Below are 18,615 nucleotides of genomic sequence, written 5' to 3'. Positions count from 1 at the left end.
AGCAGTGTGAAACTTTTTTAGACGTGTATTTGAGAAAGCTAAGCTTATTAGTTGCTCTTTATGGAAGGAGAGTATTGACCGTCCATTCGGCCCTGATGCTGGGGAGCCGGAGTGGCCTTGCTGGAGTACCTTGCCATCTTGTGATCCCAATTTGGCAAGCATGGAGTCCACATGCCGAACATCTGCGAGGATGGCCCTGCTCCACACCACTAATAGCACACCAGCAGTTCTGATACATTTCTTCATTTAGAAGAGAGAGAGAAATGCAGGCAAAGTCCCATAATGGAGTTGTGAAAGCTCTGGAAGGACAGGCTAATCATTTTTCAAACATGTGTCAGTCACATCATGTCAAACTTTCGCGTTTTCCATTTTATTTGATTACATTGTAGTGTGCTCAACCACTTTTGACTTGGACTTTTCAGATCCCAAATACTTGATTTTATTTATTTTTTTGTTTTGTTTATACAAAACATGTTATTTTGTGGCTATTGCACCACCTTGTGAATAAATCAAGTGTTGCATGTCTTATTTACATGAGAGAAGGCGCATTCATTGCACTGTCGCACATACTTGGCACTTTTAAAACATCTTAAACCTGTTTGTCTAGGGTTGGCATGCTGTCTGAATCCCGAGGCTGTAAAAACACGAACATCCAGGGTACTTAATTCACATATTTTTTCCTACCATTTCAATATGAACAAGGTGTCATGCTGATAGCACCTAAGGAAGTTATTTGGCTTTCCTTTTCAGCTAAATCTCAGCGATCACAGTTGAGGAGCGAGTGAGAGAGCTGTTCTGTAGTGTCAGACTGGATTGGTATTTGTTTGAGCCTTGGTTTAGAAATTGAAAGCAGGTAAAATGCAGGCTTATGTTAATAAGAAAGGTACCTTAATTAAAACTGAAGGAAACAAAGTACATCTCAAAAACATAGGCGACAGCTCGACTGATGCTGCTGGCAGGGGTGTTTGCTTATTTGCAGACACGGTCAGCAATCAGTGAGTGGTAAAGTATGTGGAGAAAAGGAGACAAGTGAATCCAAACATGGCCCATATGGCAGACGGTTAATAAAAAAATAATAATTCTGAAGGTCTGCAGAGCCACACAAGCCACACAGCTGCAAATTTCCCCACTCAGCTGAGCTCCGGTTCAGGCTATCAAGTTAAATAGTTTATCTGACCACCCCCAGGCAGAGAGTGTATCATCAGTTCTCAAAAATATGTAGTGCTGCACTGTGTGTACAGTAAACAGATGACATCTGTGATATAGCAGTATAATATTCAATACTCATAGTCTGTAATATTTGGAAAAAGCTGAAAAAAGAAAAGAAAAAGGTCTACATGAAATGGAAACCCCTTTAGAGAATTAAAGTTAGAGCTATACTAACTTTAAATTTGTATTGGACTCAAAGCTGCATTATAGTACACAACATACAACACATGACAAAAACATTATGAGAGGAAAAACATGAACAAAAATATTCATAACAATTACTACATCTCATGATTTAAAATATTAATAGATGCAGGTATAAATAATTTTTTTGTAATGGTTGCTTTTACATAGTGGAACTCAAACTCCTTCCTAGTGGAACTCCTTCACTTTTATTCAGTATACAACTAATATATAGGCATATGACCATTTAAAAGTCTGGGGTCATAAGATGTGAAATGTTTTTGCAGGACGCCACTTCTGCTCACCAAGGCTGCATATATTTGACTTGAAATACAGTAAAAACAGTAATATTGTGGAATATTTCTATTTTATTATATTTCAAAATGTAATTTATTCCTGCGATGGTAAAGCTTAATTTTCAGCATCATTACTCCAGTTTTCAGTGTCACGTGATCCTTCAGAAATAATTCTAATATGCTGATTTGGTGCTTAAGTAACATTTTATTATCATTATCAGTGTTGAAACCGCTTGTGCTGCTTAATATTTTTGTGGAAACCTTAATAATATTTTATGAATAATATGAATTAAAAGTTGCAAAGAACAGCATTTATGTGAAACAGAAATGTTTTACATTAAAAAGGGTTTTACTGTCACTTTTAATCAGTTTGCATCCTTGCTGAATAAAATGATTCTTAAAAAAAGTCTTATTGACCCCAAACTTTTGAACAGTAGTGTATATTTCTCTCTAGAGTTCAGAGAAAGAGGTACTTGTGGTCGGGGTCAGGAAAGCTGCGGCCATTCGCAGTTCTGTTGCAAACTGGCATGTTCCAACATGTAGACAGAGGAAGGAAGGAAGCTTACCTCGGGGTCCCTTGAGATTATCAGTAGGCTATGTGCCTTTTAATGGTGCGGCAGCACAGAGGGATGCTTCAGCGTTTCCTATGCTTCGCTTTTCAGTCTCTCTGGAGGTCTGAGTGATAGTGTTGAGGAGGACAGCGGCGGTTTGAGAATAAGCCATGGTGACATCCCACCTTGAAGAAGAGTGCAGGAGTCAAACATCTAAATCTACCATAGGCATTCCTGCTAGCTATGAACCAAAAACGTTTGCTTGGCATTTGTATTTACCCAAAGATTACATAAAAGCATGTAAATGCATTGTAAGTGCATGATTTTTATTTTCACAAACTGTGCAAAGAGTGAGAACAGCATGCCACAGATACTTTTTAATAGCTTGTTTTAACCCGAAATATTCCTTTAAGGAGGCACAATGTTTCGGCCAGTATTCTCAGTTTATAGCATTGTAATGGAAAGCTTTGATGCTATCTTGAAGGGATTTCTCCATTATATTATTATCACACTCCCATGCTCCCTTAGACCTTGAATTGTTTGACTGATAGATTACCTCTTTACTGTGATTACTTGATGTATTTTTCAGCTTATGAACAATCACAATAGAGAGGCTCTTCTCACTGGAGAGGGACATACTTTTGTGATGATATGTCCTATGTGAGCGTCAGATTGTGTCGGATCTGTGAGCATTTCCACCTCAGATTGATGCAGAAAGATAAAGAACTGTGATAATCCTCTCAGAACAAGTGTAAAACGGTGTCGATGAGTCCTCGAGACATGGCCCATTTTTCTGCATGGTGTGCATGAGGGATAAGCTGCTTAGGAAAAGATACTGCCAGTCAGTTGTTTAATGAAGTTAAGAATTGATACAATAAATATAACGTGTTTGATAGCCTGCCAAAGAGATACCGTAGATGCAGAGTTGAGCGGCTGCCCACGAGAGCTGAACTAATGGAGCGTAATGCTGTACGGCACTTTCTGGCTCAACTGTTTAGTCTGATGTTTAAAAGTCTCCACCGTTTACTCTGAAGATTTTGATATGTTAGGTAAAAGAAAGACTAGCGCTCTTAGCGAGCTGCCATAGAGGCAGTATTTTAAGACATAACATTTAATAATAAGACTATTTCACACAATAGTTATGTATGCTATGCATTTCTTTAATGTATTGACATGTTAATGTCAAAATCAAGTGCAATTTGAGTTTTCTGCACTATTGTTGTAACTGCCTAAAACATCTAGTTTTCAGCAAATTTGTAAGGTAGCCTTGCATGAATCCATTGTAGCAAGACCACACAGTTTTGGTTTTGGTAAATATAAGAGAAGAGACATGACCTCTGTTTTCGGTTTCTGTTTATTTGTGGACAAAACATGTACAGTATACCTGTTCTGGGTAAAACTACTTAATAAATGAACAACTGCTGCACATGGGTGTGTTTGATCTCTGATCAAAGTTGGCATGAAATAGAGGTTTTGATCATCTTTTCTTCCCTATTGTGTGGTATATCCAAGTGTAACAGCTTCTCAAACAAGAGCAAATGTAAGGACTTGATTTTGTCCATCAGGACTTTATGGGATAATTGCGGGCATCACACCAGTAAACACAAGAGATGTTGCTGAGAGGGAGGCGGAGTTATTTAGATTTTAGATTACAAGGGCAAATTGGTCTCTTTTTTTTTACTTTTTTTTTTTATGTGCACAGAAAAATAATTGATAATAAATACTGCAATATTCCATATATTTATCTAAAAAATAATTGTCCATTTTGATATCATTGCATTGTAAAAAAAAAAAAAAAAGTGGCTGCCTTGATTCCCCTTGAATTTTTAAAGTCCCTGTAAAGTCAAAATTAAGTAGGCTATGTGTTCTGAGTTTGTCACACCACAGAAAAAAAAATTATTAGCCACCCAGCCAAATTTTTATGATAAAAAAGCCGGCAAGTACATACAATAAACTATCAAAATCTTGAAAAAATGACTACTGCTCTCAAACGCTGGGGGCGTGTCCGCTGGCTGCGCTGAAACCACGCCCACTCGGGGGGAAAGCTGCAGTCGACACACTCAACAGTGGAGTTAGCCTACTGTGGACTAACGTTACCTACAATAATTATATCATAAGCACACAAGGCAACTTACACTCATTGCTGGTGTGCACGCACTGCCGATGATGGCACCAGTTGTCGGCGCGACGGGAGGATGAAGGCCGAGGCGGGAGATAGTCGGTTTGGCACCATTCACCAGTAACAGCGGATTATCAGTGAATCCCAGTTGTCTCCGACGAAAGTTTATAAAACTATCCCGTGTAAAATGATCACTACAGAGGCGGGTTTTGTCGGCGATCTTCAGCTCTCCATCAAGGTGGCTCTTCGCATCCAGGTATAGGCTACGCATTTCCGTGACAAAAGCATAGCTAGCTAGCAAACTGTAGGCTGTGGTAACTAACAGTAGGCTACTATGTACGGTATCTACTACGTAGATGCAGAGTTGAGCGGCTGCCCACGAGAGCTGAACTAATGGAGCGTATTTGCCGCTCAGATTTGAATGTGCTCTATTGTTAGGGGAGGGACCAGCGTCAGGGGCTCCAGTGCGTCATCGAGCCACCGTTTTAGCCCCGCCCAAAAAAAGTGTGGGACTACTACCAGATGTTTAATTCAATCGCAGGTTTCCTCTACGTCATATTTAGGGGTTCACCCGGGTATACAAGAACACACACATTCTTCAAAATGTTTGTTTTTATTCTATTGACAAACTAAAAGTTGTAAAAACAAATTAAATATAGTATATAATGAAAGATATAGATTGTTCTGCATGTTAGCTTATTATTTTGCCCAAGAACATGATCTATTTAAGTCCATGACATACTAACAAGAAACTATGCTTAACCACTTGTGAAGAGTTGGTTTCGCGAAACACCAAATTGTTGAACCATGTTGCTAATGATGAAACTTGTGAACAAAGTTAAATAAAAATGCTTTTGGAAAAGCACCCCATATTGTTTACAAGGGCACCTTTAACTTCTACTAATTTAACATTGAGATTCAGTCAGCAATAGAACCTTTCAGATATATCTCTTGTATTAATGGTTAAATCACCATCCTGTCAATCAAAGCACCACATTTTATAGGACCAGGGAATGACTGATACATTTTACACTCTAAAGCTCTCAGATCCTTACAAATTTCTTATGAGGCAGTTAGCTCAAATCCTTCAAACACCAGAGCTGAATTTATACTCAGAGTCTGTCCACAAACTCACATCCTGCATGTTAAGAAACTGAAGTTCTCATGTAGCTTCCCTGGATAATTGAAGAACAGCCGAGAGTGGAATCTGTCAGATGCCTGCCATAAATGAGAGGCTTTGGGTTTTACTTCATCTTTGTGCAGAAATTCAGTGCAGGAAGAGAAAGACAGTAAAGGCACATCAAACTGAGTGGAAGGGGAAAGAAACAAAGCAATTTAAAGGGGAAATAGTAGCTGAGGACAGTTAATGGCCAGACATTAAGCCCAATTAAGTTGGATGTTAGTGAAAAGGGAAGATTTATGCAAATGCTTTGCAGTCAGGCGTTTCTACAACAGAGGTTGCAACTGAAAGCTTGTGGGTTAGTGGTTCACTGTGAAATGGTTTCAAAGGTAAGCTTGTATGTTTGTCACAACAAAATTATACTCCCCACCTCTGGAAAGGCTGCAATTTCAGCAAATTCTTTATTTTTTGTTTATTCAAAAATGGACTTTCTGTACTTTTACAAGCATTTATTTGGTAATGATATATTTACATTTCGGAAGAACAAATGCTCTCAATCAACTGATCATATAAATAATTTTTAGATCAGTTTCAATCCGTATACAATATATATATAAATTAGGGCTGTCAAAAGATTAATCGCGATTAATCGCATCCAAAATAAAAGTTTGTGTTTACATAATATATGTGTGTGTACTGTGTATAATTATTATGTATAAAATAAATACACACACATTCATGTATATATTTAAGAAATATTTGCATTTATATACTGTATATAGGCTACATTTATATAATTTATATTATATATAAATATTTTATATATAAATATAACACATTTTTCTTAAATATATACAGTACATGATTGTGTGTGTTTTTATATATAGCCTATATAAATAATTATACACAGTACACACACACATATATTATGTAAACACAAACTTTTATTTTGTATGCGATTAATCACGATTAATCTTTTGACAGCCCTAATATATATATATATATACATACATACTACTATGCACACACACACACACACAAAAAAAGTTTTTGAAAGTAGTCTCTTAATCTCACCAAGACTGCATTTATTTAAGCAAAAATAAAATATATATATTTTTAAATCAACCCCCCTTTCAGAGCAGTTTCATTGTCAGCGGACATTAGTGAGTTGAATTTCAATAAACTTTAGTATAATGAGAATGGCATTCTCTATGCAAGGTGCAACAAATTGCACTTTATTAAAAATGTATATAAATATGTAAAGGGAAAATTGCCAGAAATAAAATAAAGTTATTTTTATTGACAGCTATAAGTGCTTTATAAAAGTATCGCTCTGAAGCAATCTTGCGGTCAGAAAAAGTATAACACACTGCTGAAATTATTTTCCAAATGTGTGATTTTCTAACTAAACTAAAGTGTAATGAATATAGTTTACCAAAGAAAGCTTAAGTAAACATATGAAAATGCATCGATAATTCTCTGGGAATTGTTTCTAAAGCACTTGACAAGACTCACAGGACAGCTGGCATGACTGAACAGGAACGTGTTTATTTCTTATACATTAAACCACACACAAGAACGTTTTGATTAGGCTATTCATTACACACAAGCTGACAAGTACATTTCACCAAGGGGCATTTCTAATGAAACAAAGTTGACCAATATACATTAAATAGTGATATGCTACTTAAATAATCTTTGAGAGCAAGGTCAAATATCAACAGAAATACTCTTAAATACTCATTTTGGCCAGAAAAATAAAAATAGAATACAATATTTTTTGCACTATGGGATAGACATACACTTCTTTTGACAAAAATATTTAGATTTACATTTAAAAAAATTGCCGAATAATAATCTGAATGCCCATAACTCATCAGACAGTGGCAGTTGTGCACCTGGAGGATTTAGTAACACACTAGGCTGGATGGCTGTTTCTGGGAACAGACAAATGTTGGACTGTTTACCTTTGCTGACTTTGGGCAAGATGTTACTATTGAAAATGGTCCATCAATCAGAGGCGCTCTGGGCACTGGGCTCTAAAGCAGAGAAATGAGGCAGAGGAGACTGTGCCAGCAGCCATTTCCACTGCTGCATGATGGGAAAGCTTCCATCGCCCTCCCAAAAAAATCGTTTGTGAACACAAAGTGGACCGTCCCCTGGAAGTTGAAGTTTCAGAGCAAAACTGTGAAACGAGAGGTCTTTTCTTTCTATGCAGTCCCGCTGGTTTTCTATCGGACCGGATTAGAGCAGCAATGGAAACTTAAACATGTCAATAAACAGGACTGAATCGATTGTTACTGTCTCCACTGCCCCTTCTCACATTAATACCTCATGTCACTCAAAAAGGCAGTTTGCACACCATCATGCTGAAAATCTGGCTTTGATGCTGACTAATATGACTACTTTAAATGCCATTCAACATTTTGACCTTTTTAAATGTTCTTTCATTGGAATATACAATATATTATAAAATAGAGTGCTTTACTTAATCATGTTGCATCAATGTATTTGACACGCTTGTGTGCCACTTTATATGGACTAAACAGTACGGCTATGGTGGTGTTTGTGTGTTTTCTGTTTGCAGTCTGATTATACAAAATGATGTTTATATCCGTTTTCTTGTACCCCGTTTGACCAGCGTCTGCTTGTGAAAACACTGGCTGTCTCCAGCCTTAATTACAGCTGTGTGGTGTGAGGCGTCCGCAGCTGCAGCTGGCAATTACTGCACGCCCATATTGCTCGGAGAGCCCTGCTTTGATTCAGCACGGAGCCAGCTGAGATCAGACTCCACACGCAGGCTGCTAAATGAACAGCCATACAAGTGTGGCCCCTAACGGTCCCTTCTCATCAGAACAAGCCTCGCTGATGGAGAAATTTGGTTGATTTATAAAAATAACTTTTATTGTCAGTCACTGATGAAAGGATCGTCTTAAACCAGCATGAATTTCTTTGTAGGCTGGTTTATGCTGGGTACTGGTCAATGGTGGGCGGAGTTCTAGTTTAAGTTTTAGTAACTTTGTGCTTTTGTCATTTTTATTAGTTTTTTTTATATTTGTATTGTTTTAATTTATTTTTATTTCAATTTCAGTCATTTTGCTTCTTCGACTTAAACTATCCACTTTAAATATACAAGAGTGGCTCAGACATTCTGTTAAATGCCTCGTAAGAGAAAGCCAAACAGTTTGGAATGATATGAGGATGAATAAATGAGGACAGACTTTTCATTTTAATTTCATCCCATGCTGGGACCAGCATCCAAAATACAACATATGCTGGAGACCAGAGCTGTACTGGACTTTTGCCAAGAGTCTTTCTAACATTTCTTTCTTTCTTTCTTTGTGCTTTCAGTTAATCCAACAAATCAAGCTTTGTTTCTATTTATGGTAGTGTTTCGATTTGGCATGTTAGCTAAAGATTGGAACTGAAAACGTTAAGAAGTAAAGGTCAGAAAGAATTGGGCTGCCAGGACTGATGTGAAGAGAAATTATTTCATGAAAAAAGTGTTTTTTCCTGTATTTTGAGACACCTACTAAGAGTTCTTCTTCATCCACCTGTGCTTTTTGTTGATCCATTCTCTCCTGACATTTATTTGTCAGTGGTTTTGCCTTTTACTCTTAAAGTATTTCATTACTGTGCGTCAGGATGCATTGTACCTGAATAATAGTATTTTTTGTCACTTTTGCTTGAAGAGAGACAGGAACTATAAATAACAAATCACATTATTTTTAGTGGTTGTGGTTTATGGAAGGATATTAAGTCCAATTTCAAAAGTTATTGTTTTTGATCTAGTCTACCCTTATATAAATATTACCCACGTGGAGCAATTATTTTGATGTGATGATTTCATTTTGGAGGCAGTTATGTTTCTGGGTATGTGGACTATTAATTTTCCTCTTGTTTGAGGAACAAACGCATTGCATGCTAATGTAGTATGGATTGTAGAACTGCCTCGCCTCACGTCAACATTAATATGACAGGAACGAGACAGAGAAAACATTGTTTGTTATGCCACCAAATACAAATGCCTACTGACAGAGTGATACAGTACATTGTAAAACTTTTAATTAATGTCTGATTTGGCTTTTCATATGAGCTGGAAAAGCCTCACAACTCTTGATGTTTAAAGTGTTTTCCCCAATTAATCATAAGGATCTTAAAAAGGCAACTCTTTGAAGGATCAAAAGGTTCATTTTAAAGTATTAAATCTTATAAAAACAATGGTTACGGCTTCCACAGATTGTTGCTTGTTTGTTGTTATGGCCTCTCCGATGCCAGAGTATGACATTTGTAATTAATCATTTGTGTTTTTTTCATAGGTCTACACAAGATATGGGAAATGCTATACTTTCAATGGCAACAAATCAACCTCCAGGAAGACAAAGCAAGGAGGGATGGGAAACGGGCTGGAGATTATGTTGGATATCCAGCAGGATGAATATCTGCCTATCTGGAAAGAGACAAGTGAGTTATAATGCCACACAGAGATGTTTTTTGGTCCGAAAGTTGCAAAGTCATCCCATATTTTCTGCTTCTCAGAAGTGCGTCTGCCCTGCTGTTAAGATAAACATGTTTAAATTCAAGGTTTATTTGTGATGTTGTTTTTCCCATTTGTATTGATAGGGGGATATGTGAGGCTTATCTTTGTGTTCCCATTCATATTGCCTGTTCTGCTCTCTTACCTCAGTGTTTTTCTTTTTTTCTTCTTCTTTTTTGTTTTGCAGATGAAACATCTTTAGAGGCTGGAATCCGTGTTCAGATCCACAGTCAGGATGAGCCGCCCTACATCCATCAGCTGGGCTTTGGAGTCTCTCCGGGATTCCAGACCTTTGTATCCTGTCAAGAGCAAAGGGTATAACCCTTCTCTTGAATCATCGTCAAACTTTTCAGGCCAAGTACCACCTATGATGAAATCCGACCTTCCAAGTACATTTTTTTAACGAATTGTTATGCAGCACTTGCCATTCAAAATTTGGGGAAAAAACACGTTGTTCCTTGTTATATCGAAGTGAATAAATAAATAAAGGAAGCCAGTAAGCAAGCAATTAGTGGAAGGGGATTCTTTGCAAGTGTTAAACACACACACACAGAGTTGAGAAAGTGACTAACGTTGAAGGGCAAAATGCTTGCAAAGTTAAACCACAAATAATGCATGTATAATCAGCTCCGGCTTTACTTATTTGTGACATGGATGACTTATGGAGAAGATATTCCAATTTCGAGACCTACTGTAACTAGGGTCCGAGTCCATCTTATCGAGTCAAAGTTGAGTTCAGGTCCTTAAACAATTGAGTTTGAGTGGGAGACATTTATTAATGTCTTGTCATCTTAATTTTATGTTGTTACTTATTGTCCTTGTCCATGTCAAATTCAAGTACAAGACCACTCGAGTGCGTCTAAATCCGAGTTTATTTATTGCAGTCCAAGTCCAAGTACCCCAACTCTAACTGTCCCTTCTGTATCTGTGTGCCTTGACCTCGGGTATTTTAAGCAGGAGGACAATAATAATAAACTATAGTCCTGACAAATGAGTAATTTTCTTGAAATGGAAGTAGTGACTGATTTTTTTACCCTCCATATTATAATGTACATCCGAGTGAAAGAGATTATCGGAAATAAAATGTCATGCGGGGACTTGTTTCTATCCATCGGTTGTTGATTGAATTAAGGGAGATCTGAATGCAAGCTTGCAGTCGATTGTGAGAAAGGTGCGGGACTGAAGAACACTAAATGATTAGAGAAATCCGGTATACGTCACCAGAGAGAAGTCTGTCGTTTCACTGGAAGATAAAGTTATGACATCTTGATGAAAAATTACAAGGTAAAAAAAAAGTGCATCCAATTTTGTACTACAAACACAAATTTTTGTAGTCCAGTATATCCAGTCTTAAATCTCAGATCTATCTAAAATTCCTCTGTCAGACTGGTTACTTGATCAATGTCATTCTTAAAAATGAGTTCTAAATGCAATATTTCTGTTTCAAAGGCAGGCCACTCATCAAGCTTGCCTTCTAAAAATCAAGCCACATAAAAAATAAAATCTTACTCTTTAGTTCAGCTTGAGAACGCTGCTTATTTGCATACTTAATTTGCATTTACTCATTCTCTCTGTTTCTGTCTCTCTCCTATTCTTGCAACCTCTCTCTGTCTATCTCCCACTCACTTTATCTTCCTTGTTCTTCTCATTTGCTCTCTCTCTCTCTGTGTGTAGTTGACCTACCTGCCCCAGCCTTGGGGGAACTGCCGCTCCACCAGTGAGCAGATGATCCCGGGTTACGATACCTACAGTATCAGCGCCTGCCGCCTGCGCTGCGAGACTCTTGAGGTTCTGCGTGAGTGCAACTGCAGGATGGTGCACATGCCGGGTAACGCTACACCGCCGCATTCATTTCCCACTCAACCTAATCAGCGTGCTAATGTATTCTGCTAATTGCTAAAATACTAAATGAATAAACTCTTCTCATCTAATTTGCTCCAGGCAGTGGAGCCGAAAGCTTAATGCAAGTCTCTAAATTAACTTACTGTCTAGTCACACAATACGAAATCTCGGGTAGTTCATTCGGGCGATTGGAGGGAAGATCTAGACGATCGCAATCTGACACCAATGACGAACCCAGACCGTTCCACTCGAAGCATTTGGCAAACTTCAAAAAAAAGCAAATACATTTATTTTCTCTTTTGAAAACCGACGACGTATATGGACTGGAGGACTTTCTCTGTCCCCAGAAACCTCTTTTCTAATTAACTCCACCACACCTGAGTTGTTATCAGTGTGGCTTCTCGGAGAGCGTGCGACTGTTGGAGGCCGGGCTCTAATGGAAGCTCTGCTTCTCTGCTTTTCTCCTTTAATGTTTCCAAATCAATCTCCCATAATGCAAATTGAAAAGAGAGACCAAAAGCATTAACTCAAAGGCCATTTTCTCTTAGGTCCCAATCCCATGCATATTTCCTCAGACCAGTTGCGCTTTTGAGATTCAGGGGGCGAGTTGGACCTCCTGCGGTATTGTCTGTCGATGGGGATTGGGTTTTAAAGACTTTATAAATGTGCCTTTAGGGAGGGTTTGGATCAGTTCATTTTGGGTGCAATTAGGCCTGGAATGATGGTCATGAGGGAGGCGTGGTGAAAGCAAACCCATCTCCCTCAGTCACACGCTGCCTTCCATCATTTTAGGATGAATAACAAAGCAGAGCCGCGCTGTCTCTTTCTCTGCCGCTCGCACTTTTTCTTCCTTGGCTGGCGGTGAAATAACAGCAATCATTTTGCTTGTGATTGATCAGAGTCATTATGTATTTTGTTTCTCAGGAGATGCCGATATCTGTACTCCCAGCAATATCAAATGTGTGGACAAAGCACTTGGTAAGCAAGCATTTTTCATTTTTGCTAACGCCCTGGAGTGTAATATCTCTGGAGGTTGTGGGCACAAATAATTAAATCCCAGATAAACAGATGATTGCGTGCGTGGTCTGGGGTGGGAGAAACAGGATTACTCAGTCAGTCCAAGAGGGAGAGTGTTCTCCAGCGCTTTGACATCCTTTAGAGAGTATCTCTGTAGTGCATTACCCTCTGATACCCTCACGGTGTTATCGCTCGCTGTAGGTGTCCTGTTCCACTGATTTTATGACACTCGTAAATGGAGCGGCTCATGAAAAGTTGATGATGAGAGATGTATCGGTACAATTATGATAGCCCTTATCTAATAAGCCAGAAATTTAATTATCTCCGCAGTCAAAAGGAAACTCGACCCCATTTAATGGGTAGTTGAACTAAATCCAGATATATCTTGAAAGAATGGACTGTAGTTGCATTCACTGAAATCTTTATTTTAATAGTTTACTTTAATAATTATTTAATTTCTCACCCTAATACAGGAACATGCCTATATGCCACACACATAACAACACAACACAGCCTATTAACACATAAAAAGCTTGCTTAAAATACCCACTTTCTCATATACAGCATTATTTAAAATCTCTTTTAAAATTTCAACGATTTATATTAAATAACTTTAGAATATTTATTACAATAATTATTCTAAAAAGTATGTTCATAATAATAATAAGGGGTAATAATAATATCAAATTCAGGTATTCATTGTTGACTAATATGAATTATTGTTACAGTTTTCCAGTTGTATTAGTATTATTCAGTGTATCCATTTCATTTAGAAAGAAATTAATACTTTTATTTAGCAAGGATGCATTAAATTGATCAAAAGTGAAAGTAAAGACAATTATAATGTAACAAAAGTTACATTCAAATAAAAAGTTATTTCAAATAAATGACTTTCTATTCATCAAAGAATACTGAAAAAAGTATCACGGTTTTCACAAAAACATTAAACAGCACAGCGTTTTTTACTGACGATATTCATGTTTCTTGAGCAGAAAATCAACATAATTATCTCTGAAGGATCATGTGACTGAAGACTGGAGTAATGATGCTGAAAATTCAGCCATCACATGAATAAATTACATTCTAAAACATATAAAATCACAAAACACTTATTTTAACTTGTGATGATTCATCACAAAATATCACAGATCCCAAATTTTGAACAGTAGTTCATATACTGTGGATGAAATATTATGATTACACACAGCTTAATTTAGATACATAATTTTTATACAATATATATTCAAAATATTGCTCATTATATAGTTTCAGCTTCTAACTACTAGCTTGTGGTTAGACTCTTTTTGAAAATGGTAGCTTGACTGTAGTTGAACTACTTTAAATTGTGAGAGGCTTGCAAAATTGTGAAGTAGCTTCCTTACTGCAACATCTGCATATAATAATATAAATCAAATAGGCGGTGTCATGGCAAGTCTACTAAATTTTGTTCTAAATGGAAGGCCCTAATGCTAAATACATGGTGCATTCAGTGTACACAAAATTTATGAGCATGACATTCATGATACTTCCTCTCAGGGAGGTCGAGTGTGTGTGCTCTCTTCTGGATGCCCTTCAGAAACCAAATTAAATCTGAACAACACGTTAAGTGTGTTTCAAGCATCTTATGGATGATTATTTAGCGCTGGTGTTATCTCTCTACATTAGTTTGATGAATGAAGAATGGGTGTGCAGGTGTGGGCTAGAGCACCTGCTCTCTCTCTCTCTCTCTCTCTCTCTCTCTCTCTCTCTCTCTCTCTCTCTCTCTCTCTCTCTCTCACACACACACACACACACACACACACACACACACACACACACACACACACACACACACACACACACACACACACACACACACACACACACACACACACACACGACATCTGTCTCCTGCTCTAAACTGATATGTGTGTCCTCTTTTGCAGCACTGCTTCAGAAAAGTTCAGGTGACACATGCTCCTGTGAAACTCCCTGTAATCTGACCCGTTATGGTAAAGAGCTGTCCATGGTTAAAATCCCCAGCAAGGGCTCGGCTCGCTACCTATCTAGAAAATATGACAAGTCAGAAGAATACATCAGGTTTGGCAACATTTCCACTTTCAATATAGTTTCAAACAGATAAAGGCCTAATACTGTACTGATTCTGAATTTATAATGATTGTATATGATTTACACATAACTATTTTATTGTCCTTTTGTTTCAGAGACAACTTTCTTGTTTTGGACATTTTCTTCGAAGCTCTAAATTATGAAACAATAGAACAGAAAAAAGCGTATGACGTTGCAGGATTATTAGGTGGGTCTCTTATGCTTAATTTTACCACATTATTTTGTAAACATTGTAATTTTCAGTGCATCTGAACTAGAGCATTTCTGAGCTTAACATCAATATAAAATGAAAATTACTATTTACTTTTTTAATGCATGGTCCTGGTCTTGGTTCACATTGTTCAAATGAAGATTTTTTTTTGTCTTTGCTTAATTTTGTATAATTAAATACAATTATAATAACTTACTGTAATGCAGTATGTTGTTATGGGAAGGAGGAGGCGGGAACTTATTTAATAATAAAATAAAACAAATACGAAAGAAAAGTAAAGACGGCAGCCCCTCACGGACGATGGCCGCCACACATTATAAAACAAAACATCAAATAAAACAGTCCAGGCCTGGTCCTCTCTCATCCTTCACGACCGTGAAGATATGAGACCGGTGCGTCACGCAGGTGTCGCTCATTATCAATTTCGTCCTGCTCACCACACTTACACATTCTCAGAAATTGCTTTTATTTTTAATTTTATTTTTTATTTAGAGTGAGTAAATAAAATAGTTATGTTTAGCTTTCATTTTATTTCAGTTTTAAGGCCCTGGTATACTCACGGCGAAGTTCTTTTTATACTGTTATCAAACATCTGACGCCGGCTACACTGTAAATGTGCCGCGCGCTTTCCTCTGCCAATAACAAAATAAACACACAACAAAATTGAGAAAACAGCAAGCATTTTTAAGAAAGGGTAAATTTCCAGAAAATTTACTTTGACAAGCTGTTTCGAACTCTCAAAACAAACTCCAACGAAGTTAGTTTTGGCCTGAGTTTGTTCTAAATGACATCACATCAGTTTGTTCTTATTTCGCTTAATATCGGAATATCGGGGCCTTTAAAATTAGTTTAGTAGTTTTAGCACTTAACATTACCTTAATTTATTTCAGTTAATTGCCAAGCTTACATTTCTATTTTTCATTTTAGTTGTAAAAGTGTAAGTTTATTTTATTTCAGCTTTATTTCAATGAACAATTAAAAAAAAAATGTGTTTCAGTTAACAATAACAACACAGTTTGAGTCAGAAATAAAGCATATTAATAAAGTTAAATGGTCTTAAAATGGCAATTCACGTGATTTTTTTTAAAATTATGTTCTTTTTTGTTTTCAGGGGACATTGGCGGGCAGATGGGTCTTTTTATAGGAGCCAGCGTTCTTACCATTTTGGAGATTCTGGATTATGTATATGAGGTAAGCATACATTGTCTTGGCCCTCTGCTATATTCGTACGAATTTGTACGAGTGATTAAAAGGTGGCTAATTCGTACGATTTGTCTAAACCCAAGTGATGGGGAGTTTTAGGGGCGGGGTCAGGGGTAGGTAATTAGTACGAATTCAAACGAATTTGGCAACTCGTAAAATATGTACGATTTAGCAAAAATCTTACAAATTCCTATGAGTGAGGTCATATGAATTGGTACGAATTAGCCACCTCGTAAAATTCGTACGATTTGCTGTGAGATCGGGTTGGCTATTCCACAATTTTTAACCAATAGCTCTTCTCCTGCACTGTTTTTTCCCCATTGTGAGCAGTATTTCCCATAAGAGCAGATAAGACTGGACCTCTGAGCTGAGCAGCAGGAATGCTGATGCTGCAAAACTGTTTATAGCCCTCATTTGTCCTACTTTCCCTGCTGCCCTCTTCACCCTCACTCCCCCTCGCTTTCCTAGGTGATCAAACACAGGTTGGAGCGTTTGCTCAGGCCACAGAGAGATGACAAAAAGCAAACCCAGCAGCAGCAACAGGCCAGCACAGTCGCCACAGTAAACCTAGAGGAAATGAAAGCTAAGGTAAGCCACATGCTAATCTCTGGAGCGCTAGTTTTAGGATGCAGCACAGATCAAATCTGTGAATAGGAACAAAGCCCCGGAGGGAAATACGACATCAGCGGCAGGATATTGAGCCATGAATGGGATGCCAGGCTGTCTGCTTAGACCAGGATTGAATCAAATCTCCCTTGTTCTTTTTTGCAATCCGATCTTCTGTTCATGGAAGAGGAACACAGATGTTGGCAGAGCACATTATATTCATGAGAAATGGAGTATGCTCTAAACTAATTCAATTCAGCATGGCCAGTGCGTAGACCTAAGTTTATTCGATTAGTATAAAACCGACAGTTCCAACTCTAAAATCGGAATAACTTTCAAGCTGGTGTGAAATAGCTGATATATAGGTTATGCTTACCTGTGTCCTTCAATTATATATTAATGTGTCAAGTATCAGGGTTGTCAACTTTGGTTGCCTGCTGGAGTGAGATTTTGATGTCATGGGCTGAATCAATGACACGCCACTTTTTGAATCATTCTTAATTTTTTCTTTATACTGAAATGTGCAAAAATACTTAAGCTTAATATTGCACTACAGTAGAAGCACTTTTCCATAGAGGCAATTGTCACTACAATGTCCATCTGGTAGATAAACCTATTCATTGAGATATAAAATAAAAAAAACATATTTATTTTAGTTTATGTTCTCTGAACACAGTAACATGTTACTGTAATTTTTTTCCCCTGTAAACTCTAATCAAGATCCCAAAATAGTTATTTTTATCAAATATATTTCTTGCATAAATGTCGATGCCTGAAAATATTCCTATTCATTGTGCTCATTTTTCTAATGAGATCAATCTGTTACTCAGGCGTCTTTGTTTAAAGGTTACTCTCTTGCTGTTATGACAAACTATTCAGCGACATGTAAATATGCGCATAAGAGTAATGCAAATTATACGCTTTTATCATACAATGATGTGTTTTCTGTACTGCCAGTGATGTTAATGACAGAGATTCTTCCTGCCGCAGCGCACATATTTAACTAATAGACAATGAAATTATCATCCGTCAGTGGCCGGCCTGTGAACTTTATCTGCATTTGTACCCCGGCAGGTGTTAATTTAATGCCCTTGTTTTGGGACACAAACACATCTCATCTGCTGACATATCTTCTAGCTCTGTAGCGATCACCTTGCAAAGTACGGGAAGACATTTTATTGGTACCACATTAGACCAGTTCAGTCTCTGTGTTAGACTGAACAAGTTCAGTGCTGATCGAAAAATCCCATGAGCAGATTTAGCTATTTATTTTGCATTGTCTTCTTATTTGGTATGAGATTTAGTTGGACATGAGAGCATGCGAGTGTGTGACAGAGCCTGAAAGCGTGAGACTTGGCAACCCTGCAAGTATTAACTTCCTTTATTCAAGATGCAATAATATTTTTTTTTGAATGCCACATGAAATGTTCTTGCTATCTGTAAGATGTCACTGAAATAAAGCTCACACCTTCCTGTGGCCACCCTAGGCTCTGTCAACAGCACAATTTTTTTTTTAAATAAAAATAAAAACAGTGTGGGGAGCGACCCATGCTTTTGCAGCCAATCAGAAATAGTCTCTTTTTGCACATTCAGGATGATTATCCCCTTGACA

General features: G+C 37.5%; 1 protein-coding gene across 1 annotated transcript in view; it reads left to right on the top strand.

Annotated features, from left to right (window-relative positions):
* asic4a (acid-sensing (proton-gated) ion channel family member 4a) overlaps positions 1–18,615 on the top strand; it is a 102,422-nt gene that overhangs the window by 78,944 nt on the left and 4,863 nt on the right. Inside the window, exons 2-9 of the mRNA XM_079619008.1 lie at positions 9,798–9,942; positions 10,203–10,330; positions 11,690–11,843; positions 12,782–12,835; positions 14,800–14,953; positions 15,079–15,170; positions 16,306–16,385; positions 16,866–16,985. Coding sequence (XP_079475134.1) covers positions 9,798–9,942; positions 10,203–10,330; positions 11,690–11,843; positions 12,782–12,835; positions 14,800–14,953; positions 15,079–15,170; positions 16,306–16,385; positions 16,866–16,985 — 927 coding nt within the window. The remainder of the gene's footprint in view (positions 1–9,797; positions 9,943–10,202; positions 10,331–11,689; positions 11,844–12,781; positions 12,836–14,799; positions 14,954–15,078; positions 15,171–16,305; positions 16,386–16,865; positions 16,986–18,615) is intronic.

This window comes from Phoxinus phoxinus (genome assembly GCF_949152265.1).
Source record: "Phoxinus phoxinus genome assembly, chromosome: 7".
NCBI classification, from domain to species: Eukaryota; Metazoa; Chordata; class Actinopteri; order Cypriniformes; family Leuciscidae; genus Phoxinus; species Phoxinus phoxinus.
The sequence above is the reverse complement of the archived record's forward strand: the minus strand, read 5'-3'. Positions and strand labels throughout refer to the sequence as shown.